This window comes from Pristis pectinata, chromosome 6 (assembly GCF_009764475.1).
Source record: "Pristis pectinata isolate sPriPec2 chromosome 6, sPriPec2.1.pri, whole genome shotgun sequence".
In the NCBI taxonomy this organism is placed as follows: domain Eukaryota; kingdom Metazoa; phylum Chordata; class Chondrichthyes; order Rhinopristiformes; family Pristidae; genus Pristis; species Pristis pectinata.
In genome coordinates, this window is record NC_067410.1 from 99,484,646 (window position 1) to 99,500,668 (window position 16,023).

Below are 16,023 nucleotides of genomic sequence, written 5' to 3' on the forward strand. Positions count from 1 at the left end.
CAGAGAGGAATAAAAACTTGAAGAGCTCTTTAAAGATCTTCAGGAACTTATTTTTCTCTGAATGTAGTTATTTTCTATTCAGTTCCAGTTATTTTTCTATCAACTTTCCTAAGTATCTAATGTTGCAACGGAGCAGCTGCCCCCCACCACCTTACTTGCAAGTGTTTATTATTAATTGGGGAAAAAGTCCTGCTAATAATCCTGACTTGCAGAGGTAAATAGACCTGCACAAAAAGAAATTCAATTAGTTCGTTGTCTGAAATAAAATTTGAATGAAATGACTGGGAGTAGGAAAAAAAAGTTAATCATCTTGCAGTTCTCCTGTAAACTTTAATTCTCAGTGATATTTTGGGTGAAATTGCAGTTGTTTGGAAAATGATGGAATTCCGTCTTTGAGCTTAAAGTATTTTAAATCTCATGTTAAACAGACAATTAATTAATTGCAGAATTATCATTGGCAACGCTGCTGTTAATAGTAGCTAATGAACTGACAGCTGGTTGTAACTTGGACTGGAATGCTACAAGCCATTAATTCCTATTCTTGCTGTACTCATAATTCAGATGAATGGTTGGGTGAATGTGAATATACTTTCCTGTCTGCTGCTGATTAATTCTCTTAACTTCCACACATATACACTATTTAATCTTTTTCAGGTTTATACAGACTTGTACTGATAGTTGTATACTTTTGCTAAGGCACACCTGCAAAACAAATCTCCTCGTCAAGGAGCAAAACTCTGATTCATTCATGCTGGGAACTCTATGTGGCCCAATTTTGACAAAGTGTGATGGGTAGAGGGAACATTAAATGTGCATTGAAGAATTTTCAAATGGATAGAATGAGAATCAGTCATGAAAATCTCAACAAATTCCTGTATCATCACTGGAATAAGTATAACTGTGGCTGTGTCAAATACACTTTCTAATGGCTTTGTGAAAAATGTATGCAGACAACACCTTGGCCATATTGAATAATCACAATATCTAGCACTGCAGTGTAAACCTTTAACATGTTATTTGTTTTAAACCATTTTTGTTTTAAAGGATGCCCTTATAAATGCACAGTAAAAGAAAAGAGTGTGTAAGATTCAGCAAAAAGGGATGCTTTTTGAAAAAATAATACTGTCATATTCTAGGCTGAATGTTCCAAAAGTTGTTTGAGAACACTGGTCAGAGGAATGTATGCACTAAGCTCATCAAGCATCTGATATCTCTTTCCATGTCAGCAAGATATTTAAAAGTATTAAGTGGTGTACCTGTTATTTTGAAATTATGAACAGTACCATCTTCTGAAGCTGTTGAACCCTGAGGAAAAGGCACCAATTTAATAAATGGATATTAGTTTGCAATTATAATTAGTTCACATTGTCTTGCTGCCTGCTTAATAGTCGGTGGCTTTTTAGCTGGCCTGCCATTTGAAGTAAACAGATGTACAATCAATCACTGTACTTGTATTTTGTAACTAGAAACATTGTGAACTCATTGAGGGTTTGCATTTGGAACATAGCAGTTAGTTATCTTTTGCATTGGGGTTGTGTAGTTCTGTTACTGCTGCTGCTGATCTATTGGGTTTTGTCCATGTCGTTATAGTTTAATTTATGTGGATTTGCAATGTATTAAGTTGACAGTGGAAATGAAGGTCTGTGTCCAATTTTTTGCATGTACTATCATTTCATGGGAGGAGTGCTTTACAGTGTAATATTGAGTGATCATTTTGATTAACTGTTTCATAATTTTAGTTCGGGATAAGGAAGCATTGGCAAGGCAACAGAGGAAATGCTATCTATGACACCCAATATGACTAACAGTCCTGTTATTGACTAGTCTGAAAAGTAGCAGGCACTCCTTTTCAAAACAGCAACAGGTCTCATGTATCCTGTTTAACCTTCAAAAAAGAAATTGAGACATTGAACTGATTTTATGCTCAAATTTAGGTCTGAAATTGTAAAGAAGAACTTCCCGATTGGCTCAAGATGGAAAACCACACAACGCAGATATCTCGGGAAGAGCTGGAAGAAATGAAAGAAGCCTTTAACAAAATAGGTACAGCTTTCGGGTGTTATCAGACTGATTTTCAGACACCTCTTAACTCTGACGCAGTGGGTGTATTGATGGGGTTGTGCTGCTACAACTATCTTCACAAGTGTTAGGAAGCTTGAACTTTCCTGAATGAACCCATCCTGGTCATCTCATCACTTGTACCAAAATTTCCTCTACTGTATTGATTTTAGTGTGCAAAATTCTTTATGGCATGGCAAATATTTTCATTGGCGCAATGTTCAAACAGCTCATGATTCATCTAAAGTATTTGATTAATTTAGCAAATAATAGTGTAAATGATTGTGAGAGAGTTTTGTTATATGAAGACTGTTGGCTTTTCTACCACATAAACCAGATTTTTTTTTAAAAAATAGATCTTGACAATTCTGGTTATATCAGTGATTATGAACTTCAAGATCTCTTTAAGGAGGCAAATCATCCTCTACCTGGTTACAAGGTTCGTGAAATTGTGGAACAAATTCTAGCTGTGGGAGACCGTTCTGGGGATGGAAGGATTAGTTTTGAGGAATTTGTTTCGGTAAGTGACCTGTGTGTGTGTTTTTTTTGTGCCTTTCACTTGTTCTGTTTTTTTACGTTGTTGTTAACATGACACAGGAGAAGTTCTCCTTTCTGACACAGAGTTCATTTGGCCCTTCAGGTCTATGCCAGCTCCCAGAAAAGTAACATCATTCGTCTCATTTCTCCCTTTCCCTATTTCCGTGTACTCCTGCAACTTCTCCCACAGATGCTGAACAATCCCCTTTTGATTCTCTTTGCTGTTAGCCTATATTTGTGGGGGTAATTTACAGTAGCCAGTTGACCTACCACTGTGTCTTTGGGATGTGGTGGGGAAACTGGGGTACCCGAAGTAAACCCATGTGGTCAGCTCTGCTGGCTGAAATGGGATGGTTAGGTTTATGACTCTTCTGGGCTCACTTAACACTGCTGGTCCATCCTATTTATTTTCCTTTAATTTTCATAAATGTTCTGGGATATGTAGCCTCCCTGTTGCTGAACAATTGCTGCAGGGCCTTGTTCCTAGTGTTTTCACTAATTGGCTGGGAAGAATGTAGAGGTTGAAGGACAGCTTCAAGAGTTTTTTTTAATCACCAGGCAATGGAGGCTGATAAATTGGCGAGAACAGACATTATCTCAAGAAAAACCATTTTAATTAAAGTATGATGGCTTCAGTATTTTGCAGTTTGTCCACTAGATTAATAAAAATGGTATTGAAGCCTAATATATGGGTTTGCTCTGTAGCAGTTTTTTTTACCCCCAGGCAATATGTGAAATGCAATTTTACTTCCTTGATTTATTATATACATGAAACAATTTTTAAGTTGTCTTGTACTTGGCCACAATGTACCATATGGTGCTTTTGCTTTTATATTGTTGAGTTTGCATTCGGAGAATATTCAGAATTCGGTTTATTATCACTGATGTATGTCGTGAAATTTGTTTTGCGGCAGCAGTACAGTGCAAGCCATTGAAGGCCACACTCAATGTTTCAGGAACAGCTGCTTCTGCTCTGCTGTCAGATTTCTGAACGGTCCATGAACTCTACCTTGTTATTTCTCTTTTGCACTATTTTATTTACTTTTCGGTAACAGTTATTTTTACTATTCCTCACATTTAAAATTAATAAAAAATAGTTCTTTTAATGAAAGAAGTAAAGAAAATGTGATTCTGCCACGAAGGCAACAGAACAAATTTTGGGAGGCCAGCCATGAATGTAGACTTAAGACAGATGGGAATATTGAAGCTCCTTTGTAAAGAAAACATTTCAATATCACCACATATGCCTTCAGAATAAACTTGCTTTATTTAACTTTGAGAAGTGATTGTTCTAAGGTTAGTTTTGTGTAACAGAAGAATATTGATCCTTCTTGCTGAAAAAGCCCAGTCAATAAATATATCCAAAGACACAAGACACGAGACTGCAGATGGTGGAAATCTGGAGCAGTATACAAAAAACTGGAGGAACTTGGTGGGTCTCAACCCATTACGTCGACTGTCCATTTCCCTCCATAGATGCTGCCTGACTTACTGAGCTCCTCCAGGTTTTTGTGTTGCTGCAACAAATAATGATTTCTTTGACAGAAATCTTTAGAGGGCATGGAGTAGGAAGATAGGATTTCTTTTTTTGTTTTGCATCTGGTTTGCATGGGACCTAGTGATAATGTAGGAAAATGACCAGTACCACTAAAGGTTAGGTGTTTCTCTCAACCCAATGTTTGTTTTCCTTTTTGATTTTATTTGGAGGGCAAATTTTGCCCAAAAGGCTAATGTGCATACAGGAAAGAGTATTCTGCTATAGTAGATAATGCAAAGGAAGTTTACCCCACTTCTAATGTGTTGGAATGATTTGGATACTACTTCTCTCTTCCAGCAATGATATTTGTCCTCTTTAATGCATGAAGGGACATTCCTGTATGCTTTGCTGGTTTTCAATTTATTACTAAATCCAGTGGCACCCAGAGACACACACACCCCTCTTTATTTGCTTGTTGATTCATCTTTATTTAGTGACAGTAAAATCTGTTTTTCACCTTTGTACTTTTTAAGTGGTTAATCGAAGCATCACTTGCAACATGAATTAACATTACCATTAATGAATTGTGAAGTTTTTAAATTGGAATCCTTTCTTATCCTCCAATTATTTCTCCTCTGTAGGAAACAAAAGTTCTGATTGGCTGTTATGTATGTTGTTAGTTTTTTTAAAAATGTAGTATAGCCAAAGGCTTAAATTACTTGGTTGTCTATTCTGGAACATTGTGTTCTTATTACATCAATTCTTTTTTACAATATACTTCAAAAGATGTGCTTTTGTCTTTATTTACCCTTTAAACGGAAGAATGAGAGTTGATTGTTAGAGAGGATATTTGAAGTTAATTGACAATGCAGTGAAACTTGTATGTTGCATGATGTTTCCAGATGATTTTTATTTGTTGTTGGGTTTTTAAAAGCAAAACTAAATGAATGATCTTCATTCACACCATGCTTTGAATAATCCATCTTATCAGTGTTCCAAATACATACCATTATAGGTACTGCAATTATACACTGCCAAATCAACTCCTGTTTTTAATTCCAGGTCTTCCAGGATCTTAAAGACAAGGAGATCAGCAAAACGTTTAGAAAAGTCATCAATAAAAAAGAGGGGATTTGCGCTATAGGTGGCATGTCTGACAGGTCCAGTGAAGGGACCCAGCATTCCTATGAAGGTACATAACTCACTTCAGGACCTCTTTTCTTCTTGAGACCACACAGTAGTTTGTCAGAGAAGGGGAATGTGCAGTGGTTTGGAAACATCATTTGGGTAGATGCATCTTTGGCTTCTCTGGAGAATTTATCTAAAAATTCAGGTTCAAATGATAGGATGATGTGCCCTGGTATTGGCTATAGGGGCTGTAAGTGCAATCCATAGAACAGTACAGGCCCTTCAGCCCACCATGTTGTGCTTCCCCTCAAACCACCACTAAGACTATCTAACCCCTTCCTCCCACATATCCCTCTAACTTAATTCCTCCATATGCTTATCTAACAATCTCTTCAATTTGACCAATGTATCAGCCTCCACCTCCACTCCAGGCAGCGCATTCCATGCACCAACCACTCTCTGGGTGGAAAAACCTCCCTCTGACATCTCCCTTGAACTTCCCACCCAATACCTTAAAGCCATGTCCTCTTGTTTTGAGCATTGGTGCCTTGGGGAAGAGGTGCTGGCTGTCCACTCTATTTATTCCTCTTAATATTTTGTACACCTCTTATGTTTCCTCATCCTCCTTGTCTCCAATGAGTAAAGCCCTAGCTCCTTTATTCTCTCCTCATAATCCATACTCTCTAATCCAGGCAGCATCCTGGTAAATCTGCTCTGCAGCCTCTCCAACGCCTCCATAATCCTTCCTAAAATGAGTGACCAGAACTGGACATAGTACTAAGTGTGGTCTAACTAGAGTTTTGTGAAACTGCATCATTACTTCGCGTCTCTTAAACTCGATCCACCAACTAATGAAAGCTAACATCCCATAAGCTTTCTTAACTACCCTATCCACCTATGAGGTAACTTTCAGTGATCTGTGGATATGAACCCCCAGATCCCTCTGCTCCTCCACACTGCCCAGAATCCTGCCTTTTACCTTGTACTCCTCCTTGGAGTTTGTCCTTCCAAAGTGTACTACCTCACCCTTCTCCAGATTGAACTCCATCTACCACTTGTCAGCCCAGCTCTGCATCTTATCAATATCCCTCTGCAAGCTTCTACAGCCCTCCACACTATCCACAACACCACCGATCTTTGTGTCATCTGCAAACTTGCTAACCCACCCTTCCACCCCTCACCTAAATTGTTAATAAAAATCTCAAAAAGTAGATGTCCCAGAACCTGCGGACACCACTAGTCACCGGCCTCCAATCCGAATGCACTCCCTCCACCACAACCCTCTGCTTTCTACAGGCAAGCCAATTTTGAATCCACATAACCAAGCCTCCCTGGATCCCTTGGCCTCTGACCTTCTGAAGAAGCCTACCATGTGGAACCTCGTCAAATGCCTTACTAAAATCCATGTAGACCACATCTACTGCACTACCCTCATCAGTCTTCCTTGTCACCTCAAAGAACCCTATCAGGCTTGAGGCAAGATCTTCCCTTCACAAAGTCATGCTGGCTGTCCCTAATCAGTCCATGTTTCTCCAAATGCTCATGGATCCTATCTCTTAGAACCCTTTCCAACAGCTTACCCACCACAGACGTAAGGCTCACTGGTCTGTAATTCCCTTGACTATCCCTACTACCTTTGTTGAGTAAGGGGACAACATTCGCCACCCTCCAATCCTCCGGTACCATCCCCGTGGACAACGAGGACTCCAAGATCCTAGCCAACGGTTCAGCAATTTCCCTCACCTCACGAAGCAGCCTGGGGAATATTCTGTCAGGCCCCGGGTAATTATCTGTCCTAATATCTTCTAACAGCTCCAACATATCCTATCTCTTGATATCTACATACTCTAGAACATTACCCTTACCAACACTGTCCTCAGTGTCATCAAGACCCCTCTCCTTGGTGAATACTGAAGAGATATTCATTGAGAACCTCACCCACTTCCACAGCTTCCAGGCACATCTTCCCACCTTTGGTCTTTAATCGGACCTACCTTTACTCTAGCCATCCTTCTGCTCTTTATGTATGAGAAACAAGCCTTGGGATTCTCCTTAACCCTACTCGCCCAAAGCCTTTTCATGTCCCCTTCTCGCTCTCCTCAGCCCCTTCTTAAGTTCTTTCCTTGCTACTCTATATTTCTCATGAGCCCTGTTTGATCCTTGCTGCTTACACCTTATGTCTGCTGCCGCCGCCTTCCTACTAGTTGTTCCACCTCTCTCTCGTCACCCACGGTTTCCTTCACCCTACCATTTCTTCTCTGCCTCACTGGACAAATTTATCCCTAACATCCTGCAAAAGATCCCTGAAACATCGACCACATCTCCATCGTACATTTCCCTTCAAAACATGTCACCCCAATTTACACTCTCAAGTTCTCGCCTTAGAGCCTCATAATTCACTTTTCCCCAATTAAATATCTTCCCGTCCTCTTTGCTCCTATCCCTATCCATGACAATGCTAAAAGTTATGGAGCAATGGTCACTGTCCCCCACATGCTCACACACTGAGATCTGTCACCTGACCCGGTTCATTACCTAAAACTAGATCTAATGTGGCATTCCCTCTAGTCGGCCTGTCAACATATTGCATCGGGAATCTGTCCTGGACATACTTAACAAACTGTGGCCATCTAAGCCTTTGGCACTCAGTAGGTGCCAATCATATTTGGATAGTTGAAGTTTCCCCTTATAATAACCCTGTTATTTTTTTTGCATCTCTCCAAAAACTGCCTCCCAATCTGCTCCTCAGTATCCCTACTGCTACTGGGGGGCCTATAGAATACTCCCAAGAGGGTAACTGCCCCTTTCTTGTTCCTAACTTCCACTTATAATGACTCGAGAGAGGATCCTTCTACATTATCTACCCTTTCTGCAGCTGTAACAGTGTGCCTGACCAGTATCGCCACCCCTCCTCCTCTTCTTCCACCCCCCCCAACCATCCCTTTTTAAAACACTGAGAACCAGGAATATTCAATATCCATTCCTGCCCTGATGTCAGCCACGTCTCTGTAATAACCACAATATCAAAGTCCCATGTACTTATCCAAGCTCTCAGTTCATCTCCTTATTCCTGATGCTTCTCCCATTCAGGTAAATGCAGTTTAGCCCATCCACCTTACTGCTTTTGTAGCCTGTACTGTTTCTCCTTCCTTGAAGCCCCTCTACCTGTCAGATCTGACTTTTCCCCATCCCCTTCCTCCCCTGACCTACTCCTCTGGTTCCTTTCCCCCTCGCAATCTAGTTTGCAAACCTGGCTGCAAGGATATTGGCCCCCCTCAAGTTTGGGTGTAACCCATCCTCTGTGTACAGGTCCTACCTTCCCCAGAAGAGATCACAATGATCCAAAAATCTAAACCCTCCCTCCTGCACTAACTTCTCAGCCATGCATTTATTTGCCATCTCCTCCTATTCCTACCTTCACTATTGCGTGGCACTGGCAGCAATTCCGAGATCGCTACCCTCAAGGTCCTGTCCTTCATCCTTCTGCCTAGCTCGCTAAACTCCCTATTGAAGACCTCATCCCTCTTCCTACCTATGTCGTTGGTACCAACATGAACCACGACTTCTGGCTGTTCTCCCTCCCACTCTAGAATCCTGTGGACCCAATCAGTGACATCCCGGACCCTGGCACCTGGGAGGCAGCAAACCATCTGGGATTCATGCTCACTGCCACAGTATGTCCTATCTGTTTCCCTGACTATCGAGTCCCCTATCACTACTGCTTTCCTCTTCTCCCTTCCTTTCTAAGCAGCAGGACCAGTCCCAGTGCCACAGACCTGGCTACTGCTGCTAGGCCCCAGCAAGTCACCTCCCTCAACAGTCTCCAAAGCAGAAAACATGTTACTGAGGGGAACAGCCTCCAGGGTTCTCTACTCTCTCTGCCTGTTCATTTTCTTTTTCCTGTGGCACCAAATAAATGAAATTAATTCAGACATGAAGAAAACATTTTACATTTTCTTCTGCTATAAAGGTCACTGTTATAAAGGGCTTTAGGTTCTGAAGCAACACCACAACAATCTTTCAGCAAAGAAAAACTATTATTCCCAAAGCTAATGCTAAGAGATTAGAAAATAAAGTGGGGAAAAAGGCAAAAGAAAACAATCTTTTGTTTTGTACAACACCTTCCAAATTTACCATCTGCCCTGTATCTTTACAGGCATATATGGAATCACAAAAATTGCAATATGGAAAGGGGCCATTATCCTGCTGGGCCCATCACCAGTCTTGCCCACGTAGCCTCCCTACCTTGCCCAATAGCCCCCCTACCTTGCCCACAGCCCCTGCAATTGTTTTTCCTTTCAAGTACTAATCTAGCTCCCTTTTGAACCTTGCAATTGAATCTGTCTCCACAACCTCTTGCACTGAACTCCAGATCCTAACCCTAGGTGCTTTATTTTAAAATAGATTTTGGTTCTTTTGCCAATTACCTTTTTATAATATGACCTCTTGTTCTTGACATCTGCCAGTGGGAACATCTATCTTGTCCATTTTTTATATTGACCCTTTAATATTGGTTGTTATTTCCCCATATAATTGACAGTCTCCATATCCCCTGCAGTAAATATCCACAGCCTTATAAATCTTGTAAAATTGTTCAATTTCTTATTTTCTTCTGTATACCTCAGGGATGCTGATCATACCTCTCAGGGAAATGTACATCATAATTTAGGGACCTTGGTAACAGAATTCAGGACATGTCTCATCACCCAAAGGTTATAACATTGCTTGCCACAATACCAAAAAAGGGGAAAATGACTGGAGGCTGTGGTTGAATAATAAGCACATGTAAAAGATGTGTTTTGTGTGAACCATGACTTTAGTTTGAGGGTCAGGTTCATTTATCACATCTGAAATGGGGAAATGGCGTTATAATTTAATTGATTTTTTTTTTGTAGCTAAGAATTTCATGGAAACTGGTTAATGATTTTGTTACACCTGTCCATGGATTTTTTCCCATATGATTTATTGTTGGCCATCTTAATGGACACATTGTGTGCTGAATTAAAAAGACCTGTGTCTCTGTAGAAGTCGGTCTGAACTCCATAAATAACCAATGAGTTAATTGTATTTTCTAATCTCTTAGCAATAGCTTTGGGAATAATGGTTTTTCCTTGTTGAAAGATTGTTGTGGTGTTGCTTCAGAACCTAAAGCCTCTATAACAGTGACCTTTATAGCAGAAGAAAATGTAAAATGTTTTCTTCTTGTCTGAATTAATTTCATTTGGTGCCACAGGTTTATGAGCCTCTCCTTTACAGGAAGGCTCACCTCAGTAGACCTAAGATAGGAGACAATTCCTTTAAGGAGCAGATGAAATCAGTTACTCTGTGCATAGTCCACATCCCAGCACTGCCCCCCCCCCCCCTCCCAATCCCCTCTGTCCAGTACTGTGTGGGAATGTCTCAAGGTTGGCAGACTTCTAAAAGGTAATTAATTCTGGGAGCAGCATTAGGAGAGTTACTGGTGTCTAAATTGATTTGCCAGGGAAGTACAACTGTATTAGCATTAATTGCACATTAAAAGTCCACATGGAAAAGTCTTTGCTTGAAGGAATCATTCCTCTGTCACACAGATGCCTGGAACTCCACTTTTATTTTGTTATCTTAATTTTTGTTTGTGTGGAGGCTCAATTAATGTCTGTGATGCATTGGGCTTGTGAAGAGAATATTAGGCAATGGCAGGGATGTTGAAGCTTTAGTTTAGTCTACAGCCAGTTTTTTCATAATGATTAATCTGTTAAAATTTTAATCTGTTACAGATGGTAAAATTTGTCTTCTGAATGCCAAAAAGATGATGCTAAAGAAATGAAGGTCTTTTCTGCTCAGAAATAATGAATTTAAACATACTGGGGACAAAAATAGCATACAATGCAAAGACAATGTCCATCTTCATGACCTTGGAATGTTCCAAGCATTAATGGCCAATGAAGTACTTTCCCCAGTCACAGCTCTTAATGCAAGAAACACATTAGTCAATGTACACACTGTAAGATTGTGCAAACACAGATGAGGTAATGCCCAAGCAATCTGTTTTAATTTGGAAAGCTAAATCCCATTTATGCTGAAATCTGAAATTAAAATAAAACAAAATGTTGAGATACTCAGCTCGTTGGGCAGCATCTGGGAAGATTGAAACAGAGTTTGTGTTTCAGGTCAATGATCTTTCGTCAGAATAGAACACTTTGATTTAGTTATTGGCTAAGGGATGAATATTGCCCAAGGGGTGGTAGACATCTCTGCTCTCTGTAATTGTGTCATGAGAGGGCATGCAGGACTTAGGTTTGTGTCTTGCCTCTCAGCACTTGGATACGATGATTAATAGGTGAACCTATAGACTGCTTCTGAAGGGAGGTTGCTGTTGTTGCTGTCTCAACCATGTTGCAAGCCAAGATACAGTATCTTCAAAATGCATTGTTAAAGATGGGGAGTAATGAAGGGGGGACTCTCCCTTATTCTGTCTCACTCCAATCCATTGCCTAAGCTTGCATCACAACAAAGGCAGCACTTGGGTAGTGCTGTGTAGAAGGATAATACTTAATGAAGGGAAGAATAAAGATCAAAACCACCAATGAAATGCAAGATATTTCTGCAAATTAAATCATCATTGTAAATAAAATGAAGGCAAAACATGATTTGTTAACCATGTTTAATTCTCCATTCTAAATATCCTCTAAATCCATTGAAGTCTACATGATTTTCTTTATCTCTGCGAGAGCTGCTCTTGTGGTTTCAGTCCAGCTTCGTTCCAGGATCAGAAAGCTGTGAAAGTTTGGCTGCAGAGGCAACAAAGTTTGTGCTGCATCAACTGTGATAAATGCTACATGAATTAATATTTTTTTTTTGTAGTTTTCTCATGGTTAGACTGGGCTATGAATGACTGTTCCTGAAGCACGGCATTTGGTACAGCAATGAAAGCAGTTGGATACACCAATCCTACAACCAGCCACCTGACTGAGCCTGACCACCCCACTACATCAACCGACTGCCTCCTTCCCCACTTTACCCAACTCTGGACTTCAGCCGTGTCAGCCACCTCCATGTAGGAGCTGGCCATTTTCTGTGTTGCTAATTTTGCTGGCTGACTTTGATTTGGTGCACACACCCATGGTCTCAAGATAGTATTAGTGAGAGGGCACACTGTGCTTCCTGACCACTTGCAGAGCACACAAACCTGAAATCTTTATTCACAATCAGGATGATGCACTATCTCTTGATATTTTAAATCATTGTGAAACACATAGCCCATTAAGTCTTATACTCCTGCAGACAACAGGATTTTAAAATGGGTTTTAGTGCAGTCACTGCATCCTGATTCATCCCCCTTCACTGTATTTAGTGGTCAAGTGCCCAATAAACTTCAGCTATTTAGTTTTCTCAAGTTAGAGGAAAGGCCTTAATTTTAAAAATGGCAATGTTACTTAAAATTTCTGGAGCAATAGCTGTCAAGAATTAAAAGGCAAGCCTTTGAATTTTAGATGGTGGAAGTGAGAGAGGTTCTGGCATGTGTCAATGTATATTGAGCTGGAGGCACTTCCCATATTTTCTTTTCTAATGTACTTTTATTACATTAAAATACTCTAGCTCCCTCTCCAGGCTAGGATCAAATATCTAGTACATTGTAATGTAACATGCAACTTTTCTGAAGCAGTGTTTTTATAAACTAGAATTGCTCACCTCACAACTGAGACAAGTGCTATGAGCCAGATGTTGAGAATGTTTCTATTACATTTGACAATTTACTGAACTTAAAGAAAATGCAGCTTTGTGCATCTTGATTTATTAGTGAAATGGAAAATAGTTTCCGGCATCTTGTGGATGAAGTATTCTTAGAAATGTTGCGCCTCCACTAAAAAAGTGAACGTGTGATGCAAAAACAAATTTAATTCCTTAAAAGATAATGGAAATCTTTACAACTTTTATTTTTCATATCTTTTTACAGTCTCAAGAGAAGATAGATTCCTGTAGTTTACTGAAGTGATAGAGAAGAGACCAAAACAAGGTTATGGTAGTATTTAATTAGATGAGGTTGAAGTTGCACTTTGAGGAATAAATATGAATAACATTGTGCTGCTTTGACTTGACTTCAGACCTCAAGACCAAGAAAATGTGCTCAGCCCCTGCCTGTGCATAAGTGGTGTGCCTGGCAAATATTAAGTCCCATAGCCATTGCAAGGTTGATTTTTTATCCCAAGATGTACCTTGTCTGTTTGGCTTCATATGGTTTTCCACTGTAAAATTTGCAAATTGCTGTCTATTTTTTTTTGAGTATGACCAGAAATGCTTGAAAGATATTCTCTTAAATTCCAGAGGAAGAAAAGGTTGCATTTGTTAATTGGATTAACAATGCATTGGAAGGTGATCCTGACTGTCAACATTGATTCCCATGGATTCTAACAGTGACCGTCTGTTTAGTGCAGTTGGTGATGGCATTCTCCTATGGTAACTGTTTTCTCAACTTTTTAATTGTGATTAAAATCATAAAATTTGAAGCTGGAATAGTGTTGATTTGGATTTGCTTTTTTTGGCATTATTTGTTGCTCAAATCCAGGAGGTGGTTGACACTGGTTTTGGTCAGCTTGCCTTCTGATGGTTCTTTGTGTTTGGTGGGGTGGGGGGGAGCAGAAGAGATGGGATGTTGGTTAATGCAGGCATAATTTCTTTACTCCTAATCTGCTGACCCCAAGAACATCAAGGAACTAAAAAAAAGATCATGCAGGTTGGAGAACTGGAGATCTATGAAACCCCCCTTTTGACTTGGTGTACTGGTGGGAAGCAACCAAGAACAACATCAAGAGGTTCTTCATCCACCAAGGTGTTCAGAAAGCAAGACAGTCAGGGAATTGTGCCAACTCCAGATGGACTTGCATCAACTTGTCCTCTTGCAGTTTAGGGGGATGGATGTGAGGGAGGAACTCCGAAAGGTGAGGAGCCGGCAAGCCATGCTCTTTGCCTCAGAATCCCCTAGATCATTATCCGATCCAGAGCTTGCTCCATGGAGCAGGCTGAGACTTCCAATACAAGGAGATATCCATAAGTGAATGCTGCCACCTGGTACATACCAGGTGGCTGTGCCATGTGCTAAGGGTTACATTAAAACTTTGATGCCATTGCATAAGTTTTCTGAGGAAGGACTGCAATTTGAGGCCCTGCTGCCACTGGATACTGAGGAGCTAGGCCCTGTGTAACAGCCCTACAAACACTTGAAGGGTGTACTGTTCAAAAAAGTCACATGAATGGCATTGGTGTTTGACTTGGATGACACCATGAATGTTTGATTTGACAACACGTCAGATGTATAGACTGGATGACAGTGTAAAGAAAGCCAGGAACTGTTTAGTATTTCTTTTCTGTTTTTATGAATACAGTTTATTTTTGAAATGTGTGAAAGAGACATGGGTCTAGAAATTCTGAGCTGGCAAGCAGTGCAGAGTGAACAAGGCAGACATGTGTTGGCCACCGTATTGGTAGGGAACAAAAGTTATAACATCCATCCCATGATCTTTGCACTGGAAAATAATCTTGAACTTTCATCAGTGGTACTTGGTGACTCAATGAAATTTTCTATTTTGGGTTATAATGTCATCTTCTGACCAAAAATCTCCTCTTCTCTGTTCAGCAAAATGATAAACTTATCCCAGCCTGATACAATTGATGAGCGAGTGATTAACAAGAAGAAGCTGACTCCATTCACAATTTCTGTAAGTACTATCCTTCCATCAATGGTAGCTTTTAATGTGCATGGAATGGTGTTTGCTGCATGCAATTTCATCGGTATCTGTTGGTAATACACCAGCTAATTGTAGCTTATAATTAATATGCCTTGTCTCAAAAGTAGTATCAAATGGTATTCGAGTGCAGATGATGGATAGTGGATTATAAATTAGAGCAGAGTTCGTAATTAGCTGGGGGAGAAAACTGCGGGTTGGAAATTGGAAATAAAAGCAAATGCTAGAAATACTCTAAACATCAGGCAACATCTACGGCGTGAGAAAGAGTCAACTTTTTGTTCTCCAGAACTTTGTTTTTACCTCCTGCTTCACAGTCTGCTGTGCTTATTTTTCTCCATGACAGTGATGCACCAGAGGATATCTTCAGAGACAATTCCCAGAAAAATTTAGACCTTGTTCTCTATATTCTGATGCTGCTGCTTTTTAAAAAATATTGTATCGGCAGAACTGATGTTTTCAAAACAGTGTAGTTGTCTGAGCTCCAACTAATTTTCCCACAGGAAAATCTGAACCTTGCTCTGAACTCCGCCTCTGCCATTGGCTGTACTGTGGTGAACATCGGTGCAGAAGATCTCAAGGAAGGGAGACACCACCTGGTGCTGGGCCTTCTGTGGCAGATCATAAAGATTGGTCTGTTTGCTGATATTGAGATTACCAGGAATGAAGGTAAGTGGGCAATGTGAATGGCACATACAGACCCAACTGGCAAAATCTTACAGATGCATTTAAAAGAAAACGTGCTTAAAGTGATAATCTTCGTCTTGTGCCGGGAAAGAACCAGTGGGACTGTTTAATTTCATCACTTAATCATGTATACAGATGACCAGGTGCTATCATTCTGATATGAGAAGACTTGTATGGGTCTATCATAATTGCAAACACTAAATTACAACAGCACTCTTTTACAAGGCTCTGTCTTCATGTTGATCTTCCATTTACTTTACATTTAGTAATTGGAGGAGAGTCCAGTGATAAAGTTCACCTTGCGCTGAAAGTGTCATTTGCAACATTATAGTCTCTTTGGCATCCAAAATTGTACTGTTCATTCTGAACTTTTGGACAAACTTATTTTTTTCTTATGATTTTGTGGTGTTACAA

General features: G+C 40.1%; 1 protein-coding gene across 1 annotated transcript in view; it reads left to right on the forward strand.

Moving 5' to 3' along the window:
- LOC127572098 (plastin-1-like) overlaps window positions 1-16,023 on the forward strand; it is an 84,585-nt gene that overhangs the window by 45,099 nt on the left and 23,463 nt on the right. The window contains 7 exon segments of the mRNA XM_052018977.1: window positions 1,935-2,043; window positions 2,415-2,578; window positions 5,135-5,264; window positions 13,505-13,570; window positions 13,573-13,636; window positions 14,814-14,895; window positions 15,426-15,591. Coding sequence (XP_051874937.1) covers window positions 1,974-2,043; window positions 2,415-2,578; window positions 5,135-5,264; window positions 13,505-13,570; window positions 13,573-13,636; window positions 14,814-14,895; window positions 15,426-15,591 — 742 coding nt within the window. The 5' untranslated portion in view covers window positions 1,935-1,973.